We start from the raw sequence: 26,156 nt of genomic DNA, 5'->3' as shown, positions 1-26,156 counted from the left end.
GTCTACAGAAGAGTAGGTGTGAGGTAGAGATTGATCATCGACTCGAAGTAAAATTATTGCGTTTAATTTCTCTTATTCAGTGCAGTATGTGATCATCAACCACAAACCTTTACCACAATAGTAAATTTCATTAAATATGATTTAGCAACTGCTATTAAAATACCTTTCACCTTTACAATTAATTTCTATAATCAATGCTAGTGCTTCTTGTAACAATTCAAATTTAACTCGATAAATTTTTACCTATTGGGTGCATAAGACCACTTTAAATAGAGGGAATTCTGTTCGAAATTTCGTCCACATTACTAACTGTCAATAAATGGTAAATATTCTTAAGGTACACAGTACCTTCAAGGAATCGTTTAAATATGGAAGGCAAGATTTCTTATACTCAGTTACAATATGATGCACGACCAGTAAAAGAGACATAAATATTATATTTACTCCTAATTCCACCCTGCTACTTAAAGGCTCGACAGCCTTGTTTTCATTTTCCAATCAGAGTCAACATAGTAGACGATAAATGTAAATACAAGACTACGTAACAGGACACAGAACAAGTCAAAAGTTCTACTAAATAAAAATCGAACCGAGGGAGAAAAGAAACAAGAAAATATTTCTACACTATTCGACAACTATACACGATAATATGTTTTAACTAAATGATTAAACGATGCCGTATTTATTTTCATTTAACAAAAAGTCGACCTTCTTTTCCACGTTCACATTCGCCGTTTTCGTTTCCTTCACGATATATCTAGTAAACATGACTGCGATTCCTTTCAAGATCGCAATCGAACCGGCGAATATTTTTTTGCAAGGAAAATGAAAAATCAAAACGTGGACAGATCTTTGATTTAGGAAGCGCCGGCCGCTTTATGGCATAGTAAAGAGCAAGTAATGAAAGCTGTTTTTGTTCTACGATGTTCCATTCGTATTTGTAACTACTGAGAAATGGAAAATCCAGTAAATTATGGCCCAATTTCTGCTTAGTCCAAACCCACTTTCCCCGTTTTATTTCCCGTTACCAAAATAACTCGTTTCATTTTAAGCTTTCATGAGCTGGAGCTTCTTATATCAAACACCCACCCCCACCTCCCGCCCTTTCCCAATCACGTGCGGTTGAAGCTACGTTATGCTCACACTAGACAGTGTCAACGAATTTCTTTCAATATTCAAGGGCGTGCTCGATCTTTTCGGCGTGATTTGACCTTCAAAGTTTTCACCTATAACACTTGTGATTCTACTATCATCACTCTCGAACGGGACATCATCATCGTCAACAGACGCCTCTCTCATCAAGTTTATTTTCAGACGCATCGCCTCCCTCGGTGATCTTATCACGCGAATTTCTCCCGAGTTAAGTGGACCTGGTGACGACTCAACCATGTGATTCGACTGGGAAGGGTGTTGCCCTGAACTATCTTCTGACCAATCCTCACCCTGATCTGATGCGTCCATTTCTAAGGTTTCTGAATAAGAGGAAGAAATACAAACTTGCTGGTTCGTATGGCTGCGGAAGAATTCACTTGTTTGGACTTGTTGCTCTCCCTTGGGTGGCCGGAGGGGAACTGGCTGCGACAGAGAGTCATATGCCTGATGAGCGGCTGACATGGTCGGAGGGCTTTGGTCTGGGGCCTGGGAAGAGACAGAACAATATTAACTCGATCATAAAAATGAAATGGAAACAAGCTGTACCTCACAGAAAACCTCAATACGCTCTTATGTCGCACCGGGGAAACGATCATACTTACAACCACCACACATACAATTTTGCTCAGGATGTTACGGTAGTTCTATTTTCACGCGTGATTACCGGGCACATCAAAAGGAAAAAAAAAAAGGAAAGAAAAATGTCTACCCATAAGGCTCTCCCTTTCTACAAAGATTCAACGCAGAGGCTATTCGGAGTCTAACCGCCCCTGCCGAAATCATCTATTTTGGAGCAAAGAGTGATTAGGAATTTATCAAAGGATATTTCTCTAACCATGCGCGCACAGACAGGAGAAAAAGGGAAGACGTTAGTTCCTTCACTCTCTATGTGTGCAAGCCAAGCAGACCATAAAGAGCAAGCAAGTCAAGCCAACTCTCTGCATGCTTTGCAAATTGAATTACCAGCAGCCATCGGCTAATGCACTGACGTCATACATTGGTGATACATTGACGTCATGAATATCTGTTGAAGCGAAAAGCAGTCTATACCTTCACTAATTTGTACACTTTCCGTTTACCGATATGATGCTTCGTAAAACTGATATATTAAAGACGATTACCTTATCGTTCAGGGAATTTACCATATCCTCATCGGAATCTACCGTAATTAAAATAAAATCTCATTGTCAAGATATGTTGATAGCATTAACATTACTTGTTTAGGTTCAATGATGCTAGGAAGAGAAGAACTATTTTACATCGAAGGGAAAATTCAACCTCAAACGAGAAGCCATAATCCAAGTTCCTTATCTTCTTGGATAGAACACTTAACCCTGAAATGTGCCTCTCTTCGACTTTGAGTCTCAATAGAACAGACGACTGGTGGGAGAGGATTTTGCTACTGATGTGTTAGGGATTGCCCCGAAGTAAAGGCGAGAGGTTGTGAGTGGATAACACTTCTTACATATAAACGCATGCGTCTTTCATATAAATCCACACACAACCCACAATTCCTCTAATCGCTCTGACGAAGGGCTAACGCTCGAAACGTCAGCTTTTTTACTCTTTACGGTGGCTAATTTACGTTTTCAACCCAGTTGTTAACACTAAATTACCTGCTTTACTCTCCCACCGACGCAGCACCACAGTTTCTTTAGAAACTTACCCCTTGATAACACTTCTTACGCTCGTTCTCTAACTTTGCCCCAGTCCAATCCCCTTACACTTTCTGAATAACCCTTAGTTCCCATACCGAAGAAACCCCTCTTATTTTTTTTTTTAATTTATGGTAATCAAAGTTAAAGAGAAACTCGACCCTGAAAAAAGCTGGTAGTTGGTAGACAAACTCGAATCTTGAGCTCACCCGAAAAGCGTTTTTCAACGCAGTCGTCTTTATTTTCCGGTGAGGAGCAAGTCAGCTGAATGACTGGGGCACGAGCAGAGGTCCGTTCGTTTGACATCATCTTCTTAGCATCGGGTGACTGGGCATTCTCTCTCCGTGGTGGAACAGGTGGGGGAGGCAGCAACTCTTCCCTCGAAGCACTACTTCTTGATCCATTGTGTCGTCTACCCTCCCTCGCCGATGCAGCAACAGGCTGAGATGTTCTTCCATTTGGGAGAGAGGTACTCATATGGGCAGCAGCCGTAAAACTCGAGTTACTTGATGATTTTCCCACTCTGGGTGGCAAAGGGGGAGGGTTGAACTTCTTCCGTGGGGGGAGGGCTGGCGCAGGGGCGTTGTCCTCTATGATTTGTGGACACTCAGTGTCAAGCATGTCAGAACTAAGCCCATTTATTGGACAAGACACTTCAGTCTCTATATTAATAACTTCGTTTGATCTGCAAGTATCATTCTTCAAGTCCATTTGGAACTGTTCGACGTTTCCAAATTTCCTTTGCTTCTGTTTGTTAGTGCAAGTAGACGATAAACTGGGTGAAGCCGTTTGTTTTGCTGTGTGATCAGCCGTGAAATCCTCTTTCTCCAACCACTCCTCTTTGGAAGCCTTTTTCACTGCAGGTTCGTCTTTCTTTGTATCACTGCCTTTGGATATCTTACGCAGAATCTTGGAAGCGGATGAAAATTTTGCCGTGATATCAGGAGACTCTTTGTCTTTTCTTAATTTTTCCTCTCTGGATGTCTTACGCGAGGCCTTTGGTGACGACTTGGACGATTTTCTGGTCATCTGAGGGGACACTTCTGGTGTACTTGGTTCGCTTCCCGAAAACCGTCCTTGAATATCCATGACATCCCCAGGCGACAACGAATCTCTCCGAGGTTTTTCCGGTACATCTTCGCACGCCTCACCTCGTGAATCGTTACTTCCCCGCCGAGGTTTTCGCGCATGCTTCCACACTTTCTTCACAAGTTTGCTGGCCTTTGAATCTTTACGTTTCATATCTTTAAGCCCATCGTCTTCTAAATTTTCGGTCGACTTCCATGAACTTTTCTCTGAGGGATCATTATTGGCACTTAATAAGTCATCATGACTTCCCCCGTCAACAATTGAACACGTCGGAAGTTCACTTCGTGGAGCCAGGTTTGTTGCACACTGAGCCAGTTCATCTCTCATTTCAGTTTTCTCAATAAGTCGCGCCTGTATGGCCGCTTCTCCGCTCAGGTGGCTGGAATTGATATTAGTCTTCAGGGGAATTCGAAATATTTGCGGATCTACACTGCCTATACCCTTGGCGAAGAATGTCGAACGATGAGCGGCCGCCAGTTCGGGTCGTTTCTGGAGTTCTTCAGATATTTCCGTGGTGGATCGTCTTCGGATCGCTTCGCTGGGCGTGGGACGAACTGGCAATGGAGGAGGACCCGGAAAGGGAGGGCGTGGTGCGAATCCTTCAGAGTGAGAATTACTTTTCTCAATAACAGAACGTTTCTTGAGCGACAGATGATTAACTTTCCCTGTCACTGAGGTTACCGATGTTTGCTGAACTTCATGTACCGTCTCCACGGAAACAGCCCCAATACTGTTACGCTTAAAACGCGAACATGGAAAGAGGTTGACGTCGTTCTCTTGTGGTTTCTCCATCTGAGCAACAAGTTTCTCGTACATATTTTTCATCGACTCAGGATTAGAAGTATCAAAATTAAAGGGAACCCGAAGAGCATCACTTTCTGATTTAGATTTTGGTGGTAAACTGTTTTCCGACTTAACTGCTTGTTCCTTTTCCAACTTTGGTTTCAGTTGGATTTCACCGCAGTTTGGGTCTTTTATTTGGGAAAGAAGATTCTCGCGTGTTTTTTGACTAACTCGCACAGTAGCTGGTGAAAGTTCCGAGCTGTTACTCTTCGCTGAATGTGCACCAACAGAAGAGCGCCGTAGACTTTGGTTACCAGAGATTTCGCCCATCTGGTCATCCGTCCATTTTTCGGACACGACAGACTCTAAAACATTCCTGTTTCCGTCGAGGCTACTTTCAGTTGGCCCAGACTGTAGGGCCTCGCATTTTATATATCCTTCAGAGTCGATGTCGTTTTCTTCCGTAATTTGCTGTGCGTTAGGAAAGGTCTTAGGTAGAGAATTAGCCGGACGACTATTGTCTTGCAGTAACTCGCATCTAATATATCCTTCAGAGTCCATTTCATTTTCTTCCGGGATCAACTGCGTGTTTGGGAAGGTCCTGGACAGAGAGTTAGAAGAGCGCATGTTTCCCTCTTCGCTTCCAAATGAGCTGCTGCTCGTAAAGGAATCGGTGGAGGTTTTGCGTGAGAGTGGAACTGGATCAGAGATGTGGATTGGCTCCGCGTTCTCGTCCGATACAAGGTCGATATAAGGGCTGATTTCCGACTCCTCGATCACGCCGACATTTGCATCAATCTCTGGATAATTTCGCCGTGGCACGAAAACGTCATCATCTCCAGCTTTTTCAACAGACGACTCGGTGGCAGATCTCGATCGGGAATCATAACGGGATACAACGCCTTCTTCTATTTCGCTCTGTTCAGCGGCTCCATTGTCCCCTAATCTCTGGCCCAAGAAGGGATCGGTATCGGCTCGTCTTCTCGCCTGATCAGTCGCCAAACTGTTCTCCCTTTTAAGTACACTCGCAATCTTTCCCGTGGGTGCGGTCATCGTTTTTGAAAGCCTTTTGGGCGAACCAAGATTTGGTGGAGACCTCGATTGGCTGTTTGTCGAGCTCCTTCGGAAAGCCTCGCGCTTCTCCGCTGCCGACTTGACGACGTACCGCGAGTGATGTCGGATTTCATCGGCGATAGTGGCGCCGTGTTTGGTCAAGAACTGGAATATTCCTTCACCGGTCGCAGTGCGTCTGTTTAGAGAGAGAAAGAGTGAATTTCCCAGAAGTCTAAAGGAGAGCTTACCATTTACATAACATTTCGAAGGGTGAATAACTAGCTCTCTTGGTTTTATCCTTGAAAATTAAAATGGTGTAGTTGCTTTTGCAATGTTCTTTCAAACCTCCACAACATCACTATTTGTCTACAAAGTTGAAAACCTTACCTTCCAACATGTAGTGTGAGAAGTTGCATATCTTTAGCCGCTACATTAACTGCAGGTTCACTCTTAAAAGCTCGTAAATCAGCCACAGACCATGAGACCACTGTCTGACTCCTCTCAGCAGCAGACTTCAGGAGTACCTCTCTATCAGAAATACACATCAGAAAATCTCCCCTGATATTGTTCTGCTCTGAATGGGGAGTGAGCCTTGTGGTGACAAAATAACCTGTTGACAGAGAAACAGTGTGACATTTACTCCTGGTAAGTCATTTGAAAACTGGATGTCCGTGGTCGGGGGGGGGGGGGGTTTGGGAAATTTGAACTTTGCCTGGGTGGTGTGGGGCATTTCTACTGGAAGTGTCAAGTCTTTCCAATATAATACACGTGTTTCACTGGAGGAATTACAGGTAAAGAGTCTGCTTATCCCTGTTGATGATTGTGTTTGGTGGGCAAAAGCAAAAGCAAAAACTTTGTTTTATAATCAGTCTATTCAGTGCCATTCTCACAAACCTGCTGCCTTCCTGGTTGTGCCTGGAGACACATCTACGGATTCACTACAAGACTTGGAGAGTGATGGTGACAACTTGGCAGATGCTTGTCTTGGAAGCTCTGGTGTTGACACTGGACTGTCATCAACTGTGACATTCGCCCACATCTCTGAGGAGTTGGTTCCACCCTCTTTGATGGCAACTCTGTTCAACATCGACAGCCAATCTTTTCTAGCTTGTTCTGTATCACAAGCCAAGGTCAAGGCTCCCTGCTTACTACACAGCACCATTAATGGATAGGAATTGGACTTTGAGCTTTTTGTTTCACCAATGAAGGCAATTTTATCCAATCCAAAAGAATACTCCACTGATTTTTGAAACCCAAATGCAGTTTCATCTTTGTAATATTCTAACCTTTGAATGGATTTGTGTGTCTTGTCTCTCAAAACAAAAAATTTTGATTGCCATGCCTGGGAAAAAGAAAGGACTAGGTTATGGAATAGTGATTGAATCATTTACTTAAGATGAACTTGTGTTAAGAGTAGTTCTAGAAAGAGTTAAAGCATTAACAAAAAAGATTAAAGCAGGAATAACATAAAAGTCAAAGACAGCTAATTTGTCAGCTCCCAACCTTATGGAGTCTGTTTTTTCAAAACTTTTTGTCTGATTTTGTTTGCACAAAATGCATGTTAAAATAAAGTGAAAAATGCAATTCCCTGACTTTTGCCTGATTTAAATAATTTCCAGACCTACTCCTGAACCACACCAACCAGAAGATATAATTAAGTAATTGAATACAAATTTGCATTCTGTGATACCCTTGAATTCTTTGATAAAAATCAGTTCAAATGTGCCAAGGAAAATCTAAAAGTGTAACAGTGTAAAATTTCTAGTTAGAGAAGTGTAGTTTTTATTAGGTTGTTAAATTCTTTACTCTCAGGTTTCACAGATACACTGTACTGAAATGTGTTAACTTGGCAGTGAAAGCTGCATTGTCTGATTTACAATAATAACTTATCTGCCTTGTCTGAACTGTCTGTTGTGTAAAGTTTTGAAAAAAAAAAAAAGCATAAAACAAACACAGAGCAATAGTGAAAGTACAACATCACTGATGAGTCATTATATAAATTATGCAAAAGTTTAGCAAGATATGCTATTATTTAACCAAATGATACTTTACTTTCACACAACATCATCCTAATCCACAGCTGAATTATTGTTATGACATACTACTCATCTCAGAATGCACAACCACTTGAAACTACCCACTAAAAATTGTCCTCCTTTAAGTACACACTTTGATGCACATTTTAAAAATATGTAAATTCAAACATTTGGTTGCTGGGAGAGTTGAGAATTACTGATAATGATCTTCTTTCAGTTACAAGGTTTACAATGCAATTTAAAAAGCACAAGGAGAGTGCCTTTGAACTTCTCCATGGCAAGTTCTGGCATTGTGACTTAATCATATTAACTGTAAACTTCATGTAAAGGCCCAACATTTTTCTTTTTTGTTAAAATCTATAATTATTATACAAGATACTTTGCATAATGACAGACTGTACAGCTGTCACATAAACTAGAACATTCTTGACCAGTGCTGATTTCTTATACTGCATAGGTGTAAGTTGCATATACATGCACATTTACTTAAGATTGTTAAGTTTCAAATATCAGTAAGGAAAGGTTACACAGAGCAGCTCAAAGGAAGTATAATGGCAAATGTTATGAAAAGTTTTCCTATTGAATGACTTCAAATGTTAATGAATCACCATTCAACATAAACAGCTTATGACAGTTGTGGCAGCTAAGTTCTTGATTGTTGCTTGAAATTTCAAGCTAACTATGCAGCAGTTGTTGGGAAAGTACAGAACATCACAAAGATCAAACATTAAATTGGTGATAGAGAAAATTTATAGCTTCTTTATCTTGGAGAGGCCAACATTTTGGATGCATCAATGATTTCAAGCATGGTTTGGTGTACTACACTCAAGCCCTGTTTTTTTAACAGAACTGAGAAAGAAAGATATGGCAGAAAGAAAAAACGGAGGGATTCTCTAAATTAGAATGGCTGTCTCAAGGTTTTCCAGTTTAGAACAATCCCAATCATTCACATTCTGCTGTTCAGTTATGACAAATTATTAGTCCAGGGAAAATTTTGTTCATGTACAATCAAGTATTGATATTTTCATGTAGACTAAAAATGCATTCCTGCCAGCATCTCTAAGAGAATAAAGATGAAAGGAAGCTATCTAACTATGATCATAAATAATGCTTGTAATACTGAGTGTGATGACAGCAGGATGGGTGCATCCCTTAAACAACTAATAAAAGTTTTCATAAACTTCTTTTTCCATACTATTCAGGATTTAAGGAAATATTCAAAAGAAAAAAAGATTTTGATTCATACTTAAGACCTTCTGAAACACACAAGAAATTGTGATTCTCTAAGAGACCCCCTTAGCTATTAAATCTTATATTCTTAATTCTTAAGAGCCAGTTGCATGCTTAAGACTGGAAGATCAGATAAGAGATTGTGTACATTTGTCATGAATAACACTCTGAAACTAATCACAGAAAAAAAATGTACCTTTTATAAAATACTCAACATTCTCTCAGACTGATTGTAAAAGCTTTTCAGTCAAAAATTGATTGTTTGCAATCTCACTCTCAAGCTCTAGATAAATTTGTCAATGATAACTATTCACTGAATAGAGAAGCACAAAAGTGCAAATTCTTATTCATTATCTCTAGAAGTATACCAGAGGTCTCCAGACACACGACCATAACAGAAAGACTGCCTGCAGGAAGGCAAAGTCCTGAGTACTAACTCAAAGGTTCCCAAATCTCAAATAAATTTTACATAAGGCTGTGTCAGACAGGTTCTGTTATATAAAATTGTTTGGTAAACACAGAGAAAAAGGTAACTCTCACTGCTCATTGCCTAATATACAATACATGAGTCTTTCTGCTTTTACAAGAACATGGAAAATGATGACACCAATCTGTAACTAGAAACACAGCGCAGCCACATCAAATGCGATGATGACTCACGTTTGAGAGCCTGTTCTTATTATAAACACAACCTCTGTACTTCACTCACCTTAATCCGCACTTTGGTAGAAGATGGTGGTCTTTTAATCCTCATGTAACCATACTTAATAATGTCTCCAGCTTCAAAAATCCCTTGGCTATTAACATCAACCATGACTACCACGTTACCTATGCAGTATTTTTCCAATTCCTGTAACAAGGAGAAAAAGAAGAGAATTTCAGGAAATGGCAAATAAGATATTTGACTCATTTCATTATCTGAAGAGGTGTAAACGCACAGGCTAGGAAAACACAAGGCACAATTATAAAAGGCAGATTGTTACCCAGAATGAAAGAAAGAAATAACAGTTATAAGGACTTATCCTCCATAAGTAACATCATGCAGCTGAGAATATGAAATAATAATAATTGCCATGTCTGTTAAAAATTTGATGAATATTTTTGTTGAATAGATGACGGAATGATTTCAGCACAAACCGGAATTTGATCATTTCGTTGCTTAGTAAGGCATGAAAAAAGGAAGCCGGACAGACGTGAACTAAATAGGATTAAACATTCCTTCTTGAAGACAGCTTTCATTCTCAAGAGATGATACGGTTCACTGGTTTTCACCCGCGATGTGTCAGGGGAAAAATTGAACGGATTTCGAACCAAAACAAAACAATCAATATCTAGTCCAGTATGTTCGAGCATGACATCGGCGCGAAAGCATCATATTCAATTTCTCAAGAGTTTCTAAATATAATTTGTATTTCTTTCCGTCCTATACTCCGAAGCTGGACGTGAATTTCATTCAAACAGCAGCAACATGACGTGATTACCATTTCCAATAGTTATATTCAAGGTGCATTCATCAATGACCACATGCAAGTCTGTGAAATGAAAATCTTCTAATATCTGTTTAGAACGGCAATGCAGGATTCTGTCATGAAGAGGTAGAATGCATTACAAAATATCAGCTGAAAGAGCCGACCTTAATTTTGCACTTCCGTAAGACTGAAAGTGATCGCGTGGTTTTAGGAAATTTGATGCAAAACCGCAAGGAAGTGCGAATTTTGGAACTAATCTAACGAGAAAAAAATTTTATCACGCACAACTTGCGGCATGAAAAGGACAACTACTCGGTATTTAAGTGGATATTTTACAGCCCAAACAATTTTCAAATTTTCAATAACATGGCATGTTAGTATAATTTAAATTACTTCCCTTGCTTCCTGCTGATTAGAAGCTTTACTATGTCGTCAAAGTTCAATAATTAGTCACCGCGTTCGTTGAAATATCGCAAAACAGTTCACTGTAACTAAGCGAACCACAGACATGAATTTCAGTAGTTATAGCATACACACAAAACAATACTCGCCTCTCATTCTGTTTGACGTCCAAAGTTCGAAACGATTCTTCCCCCAGACAATGCCCACAACAGTAAACGTGATGAATCTATTGTCAGTATAACGACAAAGAGAAGTCACTAGGTCTATAATTCTTGCTCTTTGCTCTCGCAGAAACGGTTGACTTGATGGCACGCAGATCGAGCGTATATATTACTTAAGTGAATGACAACTCCGATCCATTATAGCAGACGTCGGTTGGGCCACATATCCACAATTTCCATCATTTGCATGCAGCAAACTGAAAGACTGGGGGGTCAGTTATTAGCGTAAGATGAAGCTATGAAAGTCAAAATAGCCACCAAGAAGATTTTCGATGAAGACTGCACCCGGTTCGATTGAATGAATACGGCAGCTTTGCTTTAATACTTGTCCCCTCCAACTTCAGCAGATGATCGCAATTTTTTTTTTATGAGAAGGCTTCGGTCGCTCAACATTCGGATAATAATCACGATTCCCTCTACATAGCTGATTTTCCCAGCTGTCAAAACATCAGAGCCAATAAATTATTCTGTTCTCCGACCTTTTCCTTCTTTTTATATAAAAGCTACAAAATTGCTTTGAATTATGGGAAAGCTTGGTGACCGCTCAGAAGGAGCAGAAGAAATACAAGATGTCGGAACGCAAGGTTCTCAACGTAAGTAGGATTTGATTTTACGGCCATTCCTGGCAATATGATGAAGCAATTTTTTATTATTACCTGAAATATTGAGAACATATTCTAAGATAGTCAATAATGACGTAATTATGGAATGAAATAAGCTAGGTGACCTGATAACCTTGCCTCAGCTAAGCTCACTAATTTATATGACCTGGGTTATTTGATTATTCAACTTCCTGAAAGTGCATGATTGTAGACTATGCATATAAGAATTGTTTTTCGAGGATATTTTCTAGTCTATCTTTCATTGAAGGTCTTTCTCGCTACTGGTCTATGTATTTTCTTTATATTACTTTGTACTAAAATAACTGTGATTTGTGGAATAATTTATTTCTGATTGTGTTCTGTTTTCAACTTCCTGTTTCTTATCTATATATATTAAATGACGTGATTAGTGCCTGACTAATAAGAAAAAATTAATTGTATGAAATGCTACTAGACAAGATTTTGGTATACCCCCATACTGTTTTTGATTAAAGAAAATAGCAGTGGAAATTTTAGATTGCCTTTTGGACCGAGGCTTTGTTTTAAAATAACATAGGGCTAGTATAGTATACAGAAACCTTACCTTCTATTTGTTTATATATCTAAGAGAGTATTAAAATTCATCTCTTTTTTTATCCTATAGAAATATTATCCTCCAGATTTTGATGCCTCTAAAATCCCTAAGTTGGGACTTTCTAGAGATCGTCAATATGTTGTGAGACTTATGGCTCCTTTTAACATGAGGTAGGTTTTTGAAAGCACGCCAATCAAAGAGAGATGCCAATCTCTGGAATTCTGAATCGTGGAGATGTTTGATTTGCACTCACTTCCTTCCCTCCCTTGCCTTTTAATCCTAAAAGTTGTCTTGTGAATCTTTTATCTCAGTCTTTACCAACAACTTTAGGTCATTTTTGTAATTTGTAAATGTTGCTTCTGAATAATCAATGGTAAAAAAATTTGAGACATGAAAACAACCCAGTCCATGAAACAGATCTGTATCACTTTTATGGCTCTTAGAGAGTCTGAAACAAGTGTAAATGGTACACGTAGATCAACAAGATATTTGATAATTTGGCAGAGTATGAATGGGAGCTTCTTTGTTAGGTCACAGCTTCAATATTCATGTCAAAATTGTACTAAGAAGTTGTTTTGTTAATGTACCTCAAAACAAGCAGTTTATAACAAGAACAAAGCAGTTTAATTGAATGAACTACAGAACTTAATACAACTGACCACTATGGGGAAATATCAAAATGTCACACAACATTAACAATAGTATTTAGCTTTGCACGTAACTTTATTTTTAGGTGTACAACTTGTGGAGAGTATATTTACAAGGGAAAGAAATTTAATGCAAGAAAGGTGAGCACATGGAAAGTGATATCCAGTGGTTCAAAGGTGCTTTGTTATGGCACTTCAGTCTGAGTTAATTAGCTGATGAAGCTGTAAAACTGCATCACATATGCACAATGATTGTCTTAAAAGCATTTCCAGTCATGTCTGTTACAAAAGTATAAAAATTGTGTACATCAAGCAATTAAGAGAATATGATATTTTTGCAACAAAAGATAAGTTAGGTAGAAGTTACAAATACTCTCAAATGTCATGGAAAAAGTTACAAATGATTAGGCTTGAAGAGGCTCATAATATTCCTAATGGTGGCTGGTAATGTAGCTTTTTCCTTTGTCTAATACACCATTTGAAAGTGTAGTCTGATTGTCAGACAACCTGAGCAAACATCATGATCAGAATCAAGAGAATATTGTTGTCAGTCAAATAGTTGTTGTCATTCACATGTCTAACATGCACATGTCCTTGTTGCAGGAAACAGTACAAAATGACACATACCTTGGACTTCTGAAATTTCGATTCTATATTAGATGCCCAAGATGTATATCAGAGATAACTTTTAAGGTAAAAGTTAGTCCAAAAGAGGGCTGTGCATTTAATTTTGTTTCTGACAATATTTTCAATAATTTTCATTCTGCATGGTAAACCTTGTTGGGAAAAATAATACTAAGGCATTTTACCTTGTATCATGATCTTTGTTCCCTTGGTCCCCATGGCTGTTGTTGAGTTTCTCTTTTTTTCTTCCATTTCTTTTTATTTGAGTGTTGTTGCTGGCTGATTAGTTAAAACCATGGAGCATCTATGGCATCTTCCAGAAATGTATAAGCCTTCAAAAAAATAAGACACCATCACCAATCAAAATTATTTTTACATGTACTGTCATGCCCTTGTCATGTAGGTTAATTGAGTTTTAGGTCAAGCTAATTTTATCAAAATGGGTTTTTCGTTTTGTAAGATTATAATAGTCTGAACTTTAATTTTTGAATATACAGTTATTGGTTTCAAGATAGTTCAAATTTCAGTTTACTTAAAATTTACTTCAAAATGCAATATTGCACCATTCTGTAGATCTCAGGAGACAAAGAGGTTTCTTTGGCTCGCTTAAACTTCCAATATTCATTTTGTTACTCTGAACATAAATACATTGCATACTTGCATAATTGTTGCTGCCAATGTTGAAATCTGGAATTTTGAAGATACTCTGTAATTCCTTTGTTGAAGGGCTAATTAAATACTCAAAGTATCAGATTTTAAAACCTTTCTGCAGGAGTTATTTTTGTGTTGATAACTTCACAAATTATTGTAAAATAATATATAGATTTAGCCAAGCCTAAAAGTGGAGCTTGCATTTTTTTTTCACCCACACATCTTAAGGGCATGACACCTTGCCCTGGCCAGGACTAGAACCCAGGTCATCCAACTCAGAGCCCAGTGCACTGACCACTGGACTACTGAAAGTCGTGGCATTGGTGTGCCCATGGTACTGTTGACCACGCATGTTAAAACTAGCACCTTGTACAGTTGTACAATCATACATCCAAATTTTTTTGGCTTGATGGGTTACTACTATTTTGTATAAATATGGGTCTATGCTCTGCAAGCTCCACTATTATTTATTAGTTGAATTTCAACCTCAGGGTACAATTATATTTGCAAATTCCCAACCTTATTGTCCAATTTGTGGTGAAGTTTTTGCATAATTAGGTGTAATTATGATGTACATTTTTGCGTTCTTGTTCTTGTAGACAGATCCTGAAAACACTGATTATGTTTGTGAGAATGGAGCGACAAGGAACTTCCAAGCTCAGAAGCTAATGGAAGATGAAGAGAACAGAAAACAAAAGGAAGAGGAAGAAGAAGAGCAAAACAATCCAATGAAGGTTTGACTGTTATGAAGGTTTTGATGAAATGAATTTAAAAAAGGAGGTTCCAAGAAAACACAACACTTAAATCCTGAAGAGTGACTGTAATCAAATTTCTCCCTACAGCATCACTGCTGAATCAAACAGTATGGTCATGATGGCAGTCTAAAAAAAAACTTGTGATTAGCCAAGTTGTGATTGAGTTATAGCCTGATTGGCATATCAGAGGATGGTTCATCACAGTCACAGAAATACTGAGACAAAGTCATGTAATCTTGGATTTCTTCAATGCTCAACCAAAAATTAGTTACAGGTGTCACAAAAACAACAAAAACCTAAGTTTCTAATACAAAAAGTATTGTTGTGACAATCCCTTTGTTTTTTATCCTGCCCAAAAATAGTGTTTAGTGGGTCTGGGAAAACTAAGAAATCTGTGGAATTTAATGTGATTTTCCAGACATGGAAAGTCAAGAAATTTGATTACAGGTCCCAAAAAGTCTGAGAACAATGAAGGGAGAAATGTATTTATTGAACAGCTATTTTCACATTTTTTTTCACACCAGTTTCTTCATCACTGGGCTTGAAAAGATTATTTAGGTCCTGAGGTGGTCAAGGTTATAGAGAGTTATTTTGAATTTTACAAGTGTGAAATTGTTTGAATTCTGAGATATCACCCTTCAGTGACCATTTGGGAAAAAGTGCCTATGCATGGAGCCCAGAAGTAAGATAAAAACATTTTTTAGGATGCCCTCATTTGCTTGATGGTTTCTGTTACTAAAGAAACATGATTATAGAAATTATCTTCAATCTGTGCTATATGTACATGTCTTTACATCTTTCAGGCCTTGGAGAAGAGAACAAAAGAGTCCAAACAAGAGATGGACATTTTAGAAAAGTTAGAAGAGTTGCGGGATCTGAACACAAGGCTTGCTAATGGTATGTGCTGAGTTTAATTGCAAGGAAACCACACAATGAATTACAGTTACCTCTCAATTTTGTAGAATTACATTCTTGGGTGTCTCCAATGCCTACCTGTAGAAATAAACTTGGTCCCTTCCAAAAGTGACCATTCAGACCACAAGGATACTGGAATCAGTTGTCTGGGTATAAGATGTTTCTACTCTGCTTTTCTAAATCAAGACATGTAATTCTGATTTAGACTGTCAGGTTTCTCTCCAAGTTGTAGTTATCTGGGCCAGTTGTTCAAACAGGGTTCGCATTGGTCCTGGAAAATCCGGAATGTCCTGGACTTTTATTTTGACATTTTCCAGGACTGGAATGGAAAAAGAGTACAGATCCTGGAAAGTCCTTGAAATCTGCTTAACTCAAGAAATAGAGTTTTCAAAATTTATGTTATATGAATTGCAGTGTAGGTCATAAGGAGAATTGATTTTAAAATCTTGGTATGAAGGGTTCAAGCTGAAATTTGGAGTTATGGAAAAATAAATCGGAGTCCTGAAAAAGCCTTAGAAAAGTCCTTGAAATTTGTCTCTGAAAAAGGATACGAATCCTGTTAACAGAGCGGGCCATGCTATGCTAAGGTTGAATCACTACTGGTATCCAGCAGATATACGACAGTTAACATATGACACTGCACTATCCAATGGATAGAGATTGGTTTAGTGGATTCCATTATCCACCCTTTGAACAATGGCGGCCTGACAAAGAACTTTCTTCTTGTTTTGTAGTTGATTACGATACCTTGTTGGAGCTGAATGCAAAGGCAGCAGAAGAGATGCGAGCCAAAGAAGAGGAGGAGGATGAGCAGTTAGTCCAGTAAGCACAGCTTGGGTTGATTAAAATTAACATTTAATGTCAAAGCACAAAAGATTGATTGACTAAAATTTGTCACAAGGATGGAAGGTGGACAATAATGACTACCTTGCGAGGATTCCAACCACAGCTTGTTCCCACTGCTTTAACAAAAATCAGTTGTATACAAAGATGAAATTTTAGTCACACTTGAAGGAGCAGTTCCTGTTGCTGTACTTAAGTTTCTGGCCACTATTACCAACACAGAGCAACTTACATTTTGACTCTTAGAACAAGTACCCCAGGGTCCATCATTAGTTCTTGACTGTTAAATAATGCCAGTTAATAAATACTGTTAACTTCACTTTTCTCTGAGTGCAACAAAAACTGGAAGAAGTGAAAGAATCTAAGGAAATAAAAGCTTTGAATTGACCTCATATATAATAAATTCCATCTCCTTATCCCAGTAGAATGGGACAACGCAGGAGCTGGTTTATAGTTTGATCTAAATACACTAACTTAAATGCTTGAAAAAAAATTTTAGATCCATATTTGGTAACCAGAAGATCCAGAGAAGATTGGAAGATGAAAGTGATGATGATGAAGAGGAAGGAGAACAGAAGTCAACAGGAAGAACTGAGAAAAGAAAAGCCACAGACATTTTGGCAGAGGTAAGTGCTCTCTCACTGCATCCTTCAGTAACATGTGAACTCTGAGGTACAGAGCCAATTACATTACAGAACCATTTCCTTTGAAACTGCACATTCTCCCTTAAAGAGGCATGCAACATTGAGCAATTAGGGAATGTAAAATGCAATTTTCAATGATGCACACTTTAGTACTGTACTAAAAGTTCATGTTTGCAAAAAGATAAATTATACAGTAATTTGCAATGAGAACTTGGAGTTCTAGGATACCAATGAACATGTGTCAAGTAATCAGTGGAATAAGATACTTCTTGTTTTATCAACTGAGCTGATAATGTACCTGTAAATTGGCCACCATCAAGAGTTTCAAAGCTGATGTTTCGTTCATTGGCCTTTTTTCAGAGCAAATGGAACAATTTGATTGGCTTTAAAAAGTTTGGAACACTGGGTATTCTACTTGTTATAACTAGGTGAAAATGCCAAGATGGCACACCTTTTTTTTTTTTAACTTGAAAACACATCTCCCACCTGATTGTAATTATTTTGTTAAATTATGGAACAACTAGAAACTGAGCATGATGTAGAAGTCAAAAGTCATTGTGTTCTTTCCTGACTTTAATTTTCTGATTTTTTTTTTTTTTTTTAACTTCAATTTGTCTTCAGGATGTCTCCCACACATCTCAACCAGCTCAGAAAAAACAAAAGACCTCAAGTAATGTTAGCATTGGGAAAATGCAGAACAAATCACTACTGTCGTCATTAGTAAAAGTCAACAAGGACAAAGCTAAAGAACAAAAAGCTGCAGGAAAAGCAGTGGTAAAGCCAGGAACTACCTCCTCTGAACAGAGGGATGTGATAAAAAATTCTCACAAAGACACTGTTGAGAGAGAAGATGTTAATAGAGCTGGAAAAAATGAATCATCACTTGGATTGTTAGGGAACTACAGTAGTAATAGTGAGGATTCTGATAACTAGGGTCAAGAATATATGCAGATGTTTCAAATAATGACACATGCCCCCATACTTTTTTTTTTTTTATTTAGTAGATATTGATTAGAAGGGGAAGAGTCCAAAATCAACATATTACGGTATTCAATCGCAGGCTCTCCACATAAAGTTTTATATTATGTTGGATGTGTACCACTGGGATTATAAGGGACTCTTGTACATAATTAATTCTACTCTTCCCATTTAAACTTTTACCTGTGAAAGGAGTTTGAATAAACAAATAAATATACAAGCAAGACTTCAAGTAAACTATTGTTTCATTTCATTACTTTATCTTATCATACATAAACATAACAATTATTTTAAACAAGAGTTTTTAAAAGCTAATTTTTCAAGCAAGAGATCTTGGTCAAAAAAAGTGCTCAGCAAGGAATGCTTTGCAATTTAAATTTACTTTTAACAGTGCGCTAATTTACTAAAACTCTATGACAACAGCTGCTGTTGCTATGCTTCACAGTTTTTTCCCCCCAAGTGGTTGTCATTGCACACGACATCTTTAGGATCACACTATCACTTCATTGTGGAAAATGTCACAGAAATACATCTAGTGAACCATGCCCATGAAATGATTAGTGGTTGTGACAAAAAAGATCTGTTTTGAATTACAATGTACAAAATGCAGTATGAAAGCAGCACAGTGCTAAAAGGGAAGGAGAACCAGGACTGGTCATGTAAATAAATTCTCTAAGTCTCTCATCAACACCATACCTCCAAAAAAACACTAGTTGGTTCCAAGTATCTAATATTCATATAAGAGTTAACATTAAACACAAGATTTTCCTAACAACAAAAATTAAATATAAATGTTTGGAACACCCAACAATGGTTTGAGGAAACATGCAAGAGACAATTCTGAAAATACCATTACTGATAAGATTCTTCTGTTCAAATTGCCTGTCTCATCTCAACTGCAGAGATAACTTTAAAAAAAGGAGAAGAGGAACTTGTGCTTGATAATTGATATTTAGTAGGCATTGGTTCTTCTCTTACAAAAACAGCACACTAGTGATGAATTTTGGTATGCTGCATTGCATCCTCACACTTGCATTAGAAATTAAAACCAGCCCAAGACACTATACTTTTTGGAACTAAAATTGAAGTGCAGAAAGCTATTGATAGTCTTTGATATTTGACAATTGATAAACAAGTTTGGCTATAAATATAATGGAATTTTTCAGAAGGGCTCATACACTTATATCTAACAAAGTACATAATATTATACAATGTTGTAATTACACTTCCAGTGATAGTGGTTTTTTTTCATAACAATATATACAGTGAGATAGAAAAAAGAATAGCATGTTTCAGAAAGCTGGAACCCACATTTTCCTTATTTCTTGCAACTGATTTTACACCTCTGAACAGACCCTGAGAAGGAGTAGTGATGATATCAGTAACTGGCAATTTCTGACAACTTCTGACAATTCTTTGTGCTTTACTTTTCTATGCTTATTCTAAAATCAACTAGTTTGTTAAAACCATGCAAATAATCTTAATATGTATCTTCCAAACAAATAATAAGTTTAAAGCAAAATTACTTGGAAGTAGATTTCATCAGACATGAAGCCAAAAGATCCTATTACCTTTAACTTAATACAATGACTGGCTTATTTTTATCAGGTTTCAGTAGAGACACCATGATTGTTAACAGCTCGCCACAACCCATAGGTCTTGCCCACAGTGTGCTGCCAAAGTCGCAGTGTTCCATCTTCAGACCCAGATGCATACAGCTCACCATCAGGGGAATATCTCACACAGTGCACAGGACCAAAGTGCCCTTTAAATGATTCTAGAATAATATTGTTGGCAGAAGTAGACTAATTAAAAGTGATTTCTTAACCCTTTAACCCCTAAAAGTGACTAACATCTAATTTCTCCCTACAATATCAGCCCTAAATCACACATTAAGGTCATGAGAATAAAGGAAATGGTCACTAGGGAAGGAACCTTTTGATTAGCAAACAAATTCTCCTTGTCAGCACCTTAGGAAATGTATAAAGAACAGTGTGAAGAATATGCTTACTGATGTTGGGGTGTCAAGGGTTAAGACAAACACCTTAAATACATAAGGCATGAATGCTGTTAGGGGATATTATACCTGAGACAACAAAAAAATTGATCAGGTTTGATGATGATGAGGTTTTCACACAAGGAGCTCAAGAAAAAAATGGTAACAAAATTTGTGAAATGGTTTCTTGTCAATTAAGATTTAAATAACTCTGTGTTCTCACCTATTTCCTTTCCATCCTCATAATCAAACTTATAGAGCTTAAAGTCATCTCCTCCAGCTACAAAACAAGACTTGCTAGGGTGGAGTGAAGCTGAAAATATTGGTGTCGGAGCAACAAAGGACTTGATCAGTTCCATTCTAAACAAAAGACAGTCATCCTGTATTAAGCGGTTGGTTGTCAAAATTCCCAATTTTTTCCCTCAACACTGTAGTTTTCAACTCTATTGGGTGGTCCCCTCTATTAAGCAGTCCCCTTTTATAAGTGGTAATGGTCACCCTGAAGTGAATCCCAACAGCCTTTTTCTATTGTTTTCCATGTGTACTGAATGGTCACTTAAAGCAGAACCATTTATTGACAAATAAAAGTAAGAGTAACTTTCAAGTAAGATTTAATCAATATTTATCTCCCAAAATCAATGCTAGAAGCATTTCAGGCAAGTTTTTTACATTGTAGTGGTCAATTAAGACATAAAACGGCATATTTTTATTGTTTCTTAGAACACCCCTATTCAGTGTAACCTGTATTAGGTGGCCATCCTGCCATTCCCTGTGGATGACCACTTAGTACAGGTTCAACTGTAACCAAACAGGGGGCTTAAACTCTGCCACTCCTGCCTCTGAAAAACACAACTATAACTTATCTGCAGAATATCATTACATTTTTATTTACTAATAATGTCCCACCATCCAAGACATTTGTAGAAAAGACTAATTAATTGGCCATTAGAGCATTTACAGAGAGGGTGGGGGAAAGTGGCTGAACAGTTGAAATTTAATTACCCCAGAAGTGGAAGGTTTTTTAATCTTTCTTGCCCCTACTTAATAAAAAAAAAACTCTTAAAGTGGTAAAAGCCATTCTCCATTTTTGATTACTCACCTTTCTGGATTCCAAAAAGAGATGGTTCTATCGTATGTGACAACAAGTACACTGCCATCCTTGGACAGAACCATGCTTGTTACACTCTGTGGTATATCTACTTTCTTTACCTCAGTCATATTTCTTGTATCCCAAAGCCTACAATCACAAGTTACTGGTTAGGAGTAAATATTACATTTCCCTGGTTTTACTGAAAAACTTCAAGGAGAGCTTAACATAATTTTAAAGCTTATTTTTGCTGCCTTTCACCATACTTGAGGCCCTGGGTACTTCTAAAAATTATCCCTGGTGATGAAATAGTTATTATAATGATCAAGCCGAAAACCATTGGATTCCAACCAATAATATAATACAAAACCTCACATGGACATAGAAATGGGTTAAATTTCATTAAGGAAGAGATGGAGATTTGAGCAGTTCATGCTAGCTCCTAGGCAGCACAAAAGCACAATGCAAGTCACATCTGTATTTACCACTGGATTATTACAAGTGAGAAAATTTAGTTGTGATAGAGTTGTATGAGTATACCTTATTGCTTTGTCTTCTCCTCCACTCATAATATACTTGCCATCTTCACTCCACAGTGCGGCCCTTATATTTTCTTTATAACCTTGTAATAAGTCTGGTTCTAAACAAAATATTACATTGATTTATCCATAACAGAAAGTAATAGCTTAGGTTATAAGCCTGAGCAAAGGTCTTTACATGATGCAGAAAACTTCTGTCAGTCACTGGTACCCTCAAAAAGACTTTGCATTTCTCCAATAAAGATGATTGAAAGTAAATAAATTGAAAAACTATTTACCAGCACTTTCATCTTGAAGATCAAATACTCTCATGAGCATTTCATTACTGGCTGTAAGGAGTCTATCACCATCCTTATGAGAAAAAAGAAATTGCACTTAGCTGTAAAAAAATGATCTGGTCTCAATATAAACATCTCCACAGAATTAGACAGTGTGCTGCTTTTAGTTTTTAATTCTTTTCTGAATGGCACAGATTGCATGCTACATTATTATCATAGTTAGTTAATAATAAATAATGATTATTATGATAGTTTAGTTTGCACTGAGCAAAAGGTCTTACATTCCAATCACCAAAATTTGTAAGTATATCTCGTAATCATCTTAAACCTTTAACTCCCAGTTCAAATTTGTTATTCTCCTTACTGTCAATCATACAACTCTTATGAAGTTAGTTCAGAGAATTTAGTATTGGATCAAATAGTTATCCCCAAATTTATATTTTCTTTAATCTCATCACCTATCTGGTCGATATTGTATTATTATTTTAAGGAAAAATTCTGTCTTGGTCACTAACAGGAGTTAAAGGGTTAAGTAGAAAATGAGAGAACTGTTTGTGTGCTGTCAGGGCATGGCAAGACACTGAAAAAAACATGTTTACTTTTAACTTAAAATATAATGTTCCCAGAATTACAGTTATCAGTAAAATGCATCCAAAGTTATGAGGGAATACACAAAGTCTTCAAATAATAATTATCTATGTCTCTTTAAAATATCCAGATTTAACTGTTATTTAACCCTTCAACTTCCGTGAGTGACCAAAACAGAATTTCTCCTAACAATATAAATATCAATTGAACAACAGGCAAACAAGTGCTGAGAAAGTAGAAAAATATCAGTTAGGGGATTATTAAATAAATTGATCCAATACCAAATTCTCCCAGCTAATATTATATGAATGGTAGAAGGGTCCATAAAAAATTTTCAATTTCATGGAGCTTCTTGATACTTACTGGAGAAAAATCCACAACCTTAACAATATGTTTATGAGGTAGACTTCTAACTTCCTCTCCACTTACAGCATCCCATACTTTACTGTTGTGAAAAAAATAAATATATAAAATTTACTTATTTTTAGTCAACTCTACTTTTTTTCCTGTTTTTATACAAATGCAGATAATACCTAGACATTTACAGTAGGGATAAATTCAGCTATTTTCCAGTCAGTAAATCCAATCAAAAGTTTACTTTATTACAAAATGGAATCTCATCTTTCAAATTAATCTGCTAAATTAACGACTGTGTACATAATTATGCTTTAATTTGAAGAATACAGATCCCTAAATAGTGAGTGAGATAATTCTTTAACTCTGCTGATACTTTTCTATCAAAACCATTTCCTATACATTGTGAGCAGCATTTCTGTCGCTATTTACTGGGTGTATTTGACAGTAAACCAAGTAACAGATAACAGAAGCATGAGAGTTGCCAAATTCACAAGAATTTTACATTCCCACCTGCTCCACCTTTCAATCCCATCTCAAACCCTTTCTTGCAACTTGTTGCAGATCAATTATTTAAGACTATTCCCATCTGGAATATCTGTCCTGCTTTCTGCCCTCAACACATTGTGGCTTCTGACCCTCTTCCTCGCAGTATCCCCTACCCATACATTGATTGTTATTTGTCAAAACCTAGTTTGCAAATGTTAAAATTCCTTAACAATATTACAGTCATCATTCTTTGCTAACCAATTCAGATTTGCTGACTTGTGAACAAAAGAAAGCTGGGAAAAAGAAAACAGGAGCAAAAACCCCTTTTTTCCAGCAAAAAAAATGCCACATGGTTTAGAATCAATCACAAGTGATGATCAGCATTTACAAATAACTCTATCAATGATTTTAACAAATTTTTTTGTAGATGGCTGGCTCTATCAGAAACCTTAGCTGTGACCACTTATACAAATCTCATAAAAAACCTTGAAGGTTGGTAAAAGGCAAAGTGATGGTACACCACTACCCTATATATGCATATACTTACGCTGTGAAGTCAGCAGCCCCAGTAGCTGCCTTGGTGACATCTTTATTTAAGGTAGCACTCCATACTGCTCCTTTATGACCTTCAAAAGTACCAATCCAGTCTCCTGTGTCACCATGTCGTAACATAGGCTTTCCATCTGTGGCAACAATAGACATACAAAACAGTAAAAGATTATACATCGTATTCAGTGTCTTCTTCACAAGGGTACTATGCACAATTAATGAACAATAAAATAGAACATCGGATAAGAAAAATATAGTGGCATAACACTAAAATTAAGAGTAGAAAGCACTAAGTGATTGGAACAAATTCTCCTTTTCATTAGAAAAAAGAGAGTGTAACAGTCTGGAACACCTCAGCTTTAGGAATTTTTTTCATCCTTTTGGTGGCATTGATAAGTTGTAAAATGTTAAACTAATTGTGGTAACCAAAAACTATAGTACAAAAATTTAGTTCTTGAAAAACAAATGAAAATTGATTTACAGATAATCCAAAAAAAAAACAAACATTAATTTTAATGGGTCCATGACTTTTCTTCTAAAGCATCTTTTCCCCATAGGATAAAGGGGGAGAGGGAGAGTGATTCTACCCTAAAATAATAGAGATGCTTGTCTTCCAGAGTCTTTGTCTCCTTGGTCCTCCTCAGTGTGCTCAACAAGAAATTCCTATATATTCAATTCAATTTTTTGGCATCCTCTATAGCTTTCAAATATATAGCTGAAAGGAATACCATTGATCTATTTAACCCTTTAGTGCCTGACATCAGTTTGTGTAATCTCCATACTGTTCTTTATACACTTCTCAAGGTACTGACAAGGAGAATCTGTCTAACAATAAGAGCCTCTTGGGGTGCTGATAATTTCTTTCATTTTTTTGATTTAAGAGTTGATTCAGCAGAGACACTGTATAGACCAATTAGGTGCTATCACTCTTAGGGGTGAAAGGGTTAACCCTTAAACTCCCAAGATTTGATTGTTCGAGGTAACAACTTCCATCTGATTAGTTTGTGTTTTCTTATTACCTGTTTGTTGGATACTGTATGGATATTTTAAGGAGAAGTGACATGTTGGTCATTATTGGGAGTAAAAGGGTTATGAGAAGGTCAGTTTGAAAGTGAATGATACCATTAAGTAACACTTGGGGTGTGGGCCATCAACTTAGATAATGAAAAAACGTTATGTAAACATTTTTTTTTCAAATTTAAATAATGGTTAACATAGCTCTTACTTGTCTGCATATATGGTTTCTCTAGGGGGGTCTGAATTCGATCGAGTTTAATCTTTACGGGAATTAACTTAACAATATTCGACGACGATTTTGAGATCAAAAGGTCTTTCCCTTTGATCAATAACGATAATGAGGATACGGTACATGCTGATTGACTGTTGTTTGTGAAGTGGGTGTAAAAATTGAGTCCGACGTAAGAAGGGTAAAATGCAGAGAGCTGGATGCCGAACGAAGCGACCTTTTTTCCAGTTAAAATTTATGACAGCAATTTGCCGGCACAGTTCGTCACAGCGCGCGTAAATTCGGCTTCTCCCCATAAAATCCAAAAGCTCCCTCACCATGTCACGTCCTAGGAATAGGTCTATATTTCCCTACCAAATTTAATAACCCGTAAAGCACGTACAATAACTGCAGTTTATTTGTCCTTCTCAGGCAGGATATGTAGACAACCGAAAAAGACAGAGAAGAGATAATTATCTGCTCTAAATATACGTAAAAAGTAACTTACCTTTACACGCGCTTATAAGAAAGTACCCATAAGGAGTTATATCTGAGAAAGATAGATGAACCACCGGTCTTGTATGTCCGCTACATGTTAGAGGTATTTGTCGTGCCATACTTTGAAACTTAAAGAAAAGTTACTCAGAGGAAAGAATCACGAAACTCGGATGGCAGGAAAATGAAAAGATCCCTCATGTGGAAGAACGCTGACACCTGTCATCACCGTC

At 37.3% G+C, this 26,156-nt stretch overlaps 3 protein-coding genes across 4 annotated transcripts; 1 reads left to right on the top strand and 2 right to left on the bottom strand.

The window, feature by feature from the left end:
- Window positions 1–48: 48 nt before the first annotated feature.
- Window positions 49–11,602, bottom strand: LOC113683107 (uncharacterized). The gene is made up of 7 exons (XM_027200314.2): window positions 11,019–11,602; window positions 9,708–9,848; window positions 6,627–7,074; window positions 6,120–6,342; window positions 3,017–5,928; window positions 2,274–2,311; window positions 49–1,638 (listed from the first exon to the last, which is right to left on the bottom strand). The coding sequence occupies exons 2-7, from the start codon at window positions 9,810–9,812 to the stop codon at window positions 1,129–1,131; spliced, it is 4,236 nt and encodes a 1,411-aa protein (XP_027056115.2). The 5' UTR covers window positions 9,813–9,848; window positions 11,019–11,602; the 3' UTR covers window positions 49–1,128.
- LOC113683108 (splicing factor YJU2) lies at window positions 11,576–18,560 on the top strand. Its single transcript, XM_027200315.2, has 9 exons — window positions 11,576–11,683; window positions 12,336–12,436; window positions 13,000–13,054; window positions 13,517–13,606; window positions 14,788–14,922; window positions 15,747–15,840; window positions 16,593–16,680; window positions 17,201–17,327; window positions 17,967–18,560. Exons 1-9 carry the CDS (start codon window positions 11,660–11,662, stop codon window positions 18,276–18,278), a joined length of 1,026 nt encoding a protein of 341 aa, XP_027056116.2. The 5' UTR covers window positions 11,576–11,659; the 3' UTR covers window positions 18,279–18,560.
- On the bottom strand, window positions 18,551–26,138 carry LOC113683109 (serine-threonine kinase receptor-associated protein). Of its 2 annotated transcripts, XM_027200316.2 has the most exons (9): window positions 25,937–26,138; window positions 24,202–24,337; window positions 23,175–23,256; window positions 22,224–22,296; window positions 21,947–22,046; window positions 21,419–21,556; window positions 20,543–20,679; window positions 19,895–20,100; window positions 18,551–19,679 (listed from the first exon to the last, which is right to left on the bottom strand). In XM_027200316.2, the coding sequence occupies exons 1-8, from the start codon at window positions 26,043–26,045 to the stop codon at window positions 19,928–19,930; spliced, it is 948 nt and encodes a 315-aa protein (XP_027056117.2). In that variant the 5' UTR covers window positions 26,046–26,138; the 3' UTR covers window positions 18,551–19,679; window positions 19,895–19,927. The 2 variants fall into 2 exon arrangements, with proteins under 2 accessions (XP_027056117.2, XP_089054634.1); XM_089198508.1 differs by having other exon boundaries at window positions 18,551–20,100; window positions 25,937–26,129.
- Between the last annotated feature and the right edge of the window lie 18 nt (window positions 26,139–26,156).

The sequence above is a fragment of the Pocillopora damicornis genome, chromosome 2 (genome assembly GCF_964200805.1).
Source record: "Pocillopora damicornis chromosome 2, jaPocDami1.2, whole genome shotgun sequence".
NCBI lineage: Eukaryota > Metazoa > Cnidaria > Anthozoa > Scleractinia > Pocilloporidae > Pocillopora > Pocillopora damicornis.
Note: the sequence above shows the minus strand (reverse complement) of the source record. Positions and strands in the feature narration are given on the sequence as shown.

Bases quoted from the DNA above. Each gene is read 5' to 3' on its own strand.
- LOC113683107 (XM_027200314.2), bottom strand. From the start codon at position 9,812: ATGGTTGATGTTAATAGCCAAGGGATTTTTGAAGCTGGAGACATTATT. The intron at 7,075-9,707 runs GTGAGTGAAGTA...TCTTTTTCCCAG, and splicing joins CTACCAAAGTGCGGATTAAG to GCATGGCAATCAAAATTTTT. The intron at 6,343-6,626 runs GTTTGTGAGAAT...CTCTGTCAACAG, and splicing joins CACAACCAGGAAGGCAGCAG to GTTATTTTGTCACCACAAGG.
- LOC113683108 (XM_027200315.2), top strand. From the start codon at position 11,660: ATGTCGGAACGCAAGGTTCTCAAC. The intron at 13,055-13,516 runs GTGAGCACATGG...TCCTTGTTGCAG, and splicing joins AGAAATTTAATGCAAGAAAG to GAAACAGTACAAAATGACAC. The intron at 14,923-15,746 runs GTTTGACTGTTA...TACATCTTTCAG, and splicing joins AGCAAAACAATCCAATGAAG to GCCTTGGAGAAGAGAACAAA.
- LOC113683109 (XM_027200316.2), bottom strand. From the start codon at position 26,045: ATGGCACGACAAATACCTCTAACATGTAGCGGACATACAAGACCGGTG. The intron at 21,557-21,946 runs GTATACTCATAC...TTGTGATTGTAG, and splicing joins GGAGAAGACAAAGCAATAAG to GCTTTGGGATACAAGAAATA. The intron at 20,101-20,542 runs GTGAGAACACAG...ATATTATTCTAG, and splicing joins TGAGGATGGAAAGGAAATAG to AATCATTTAAAGGGCACTTT.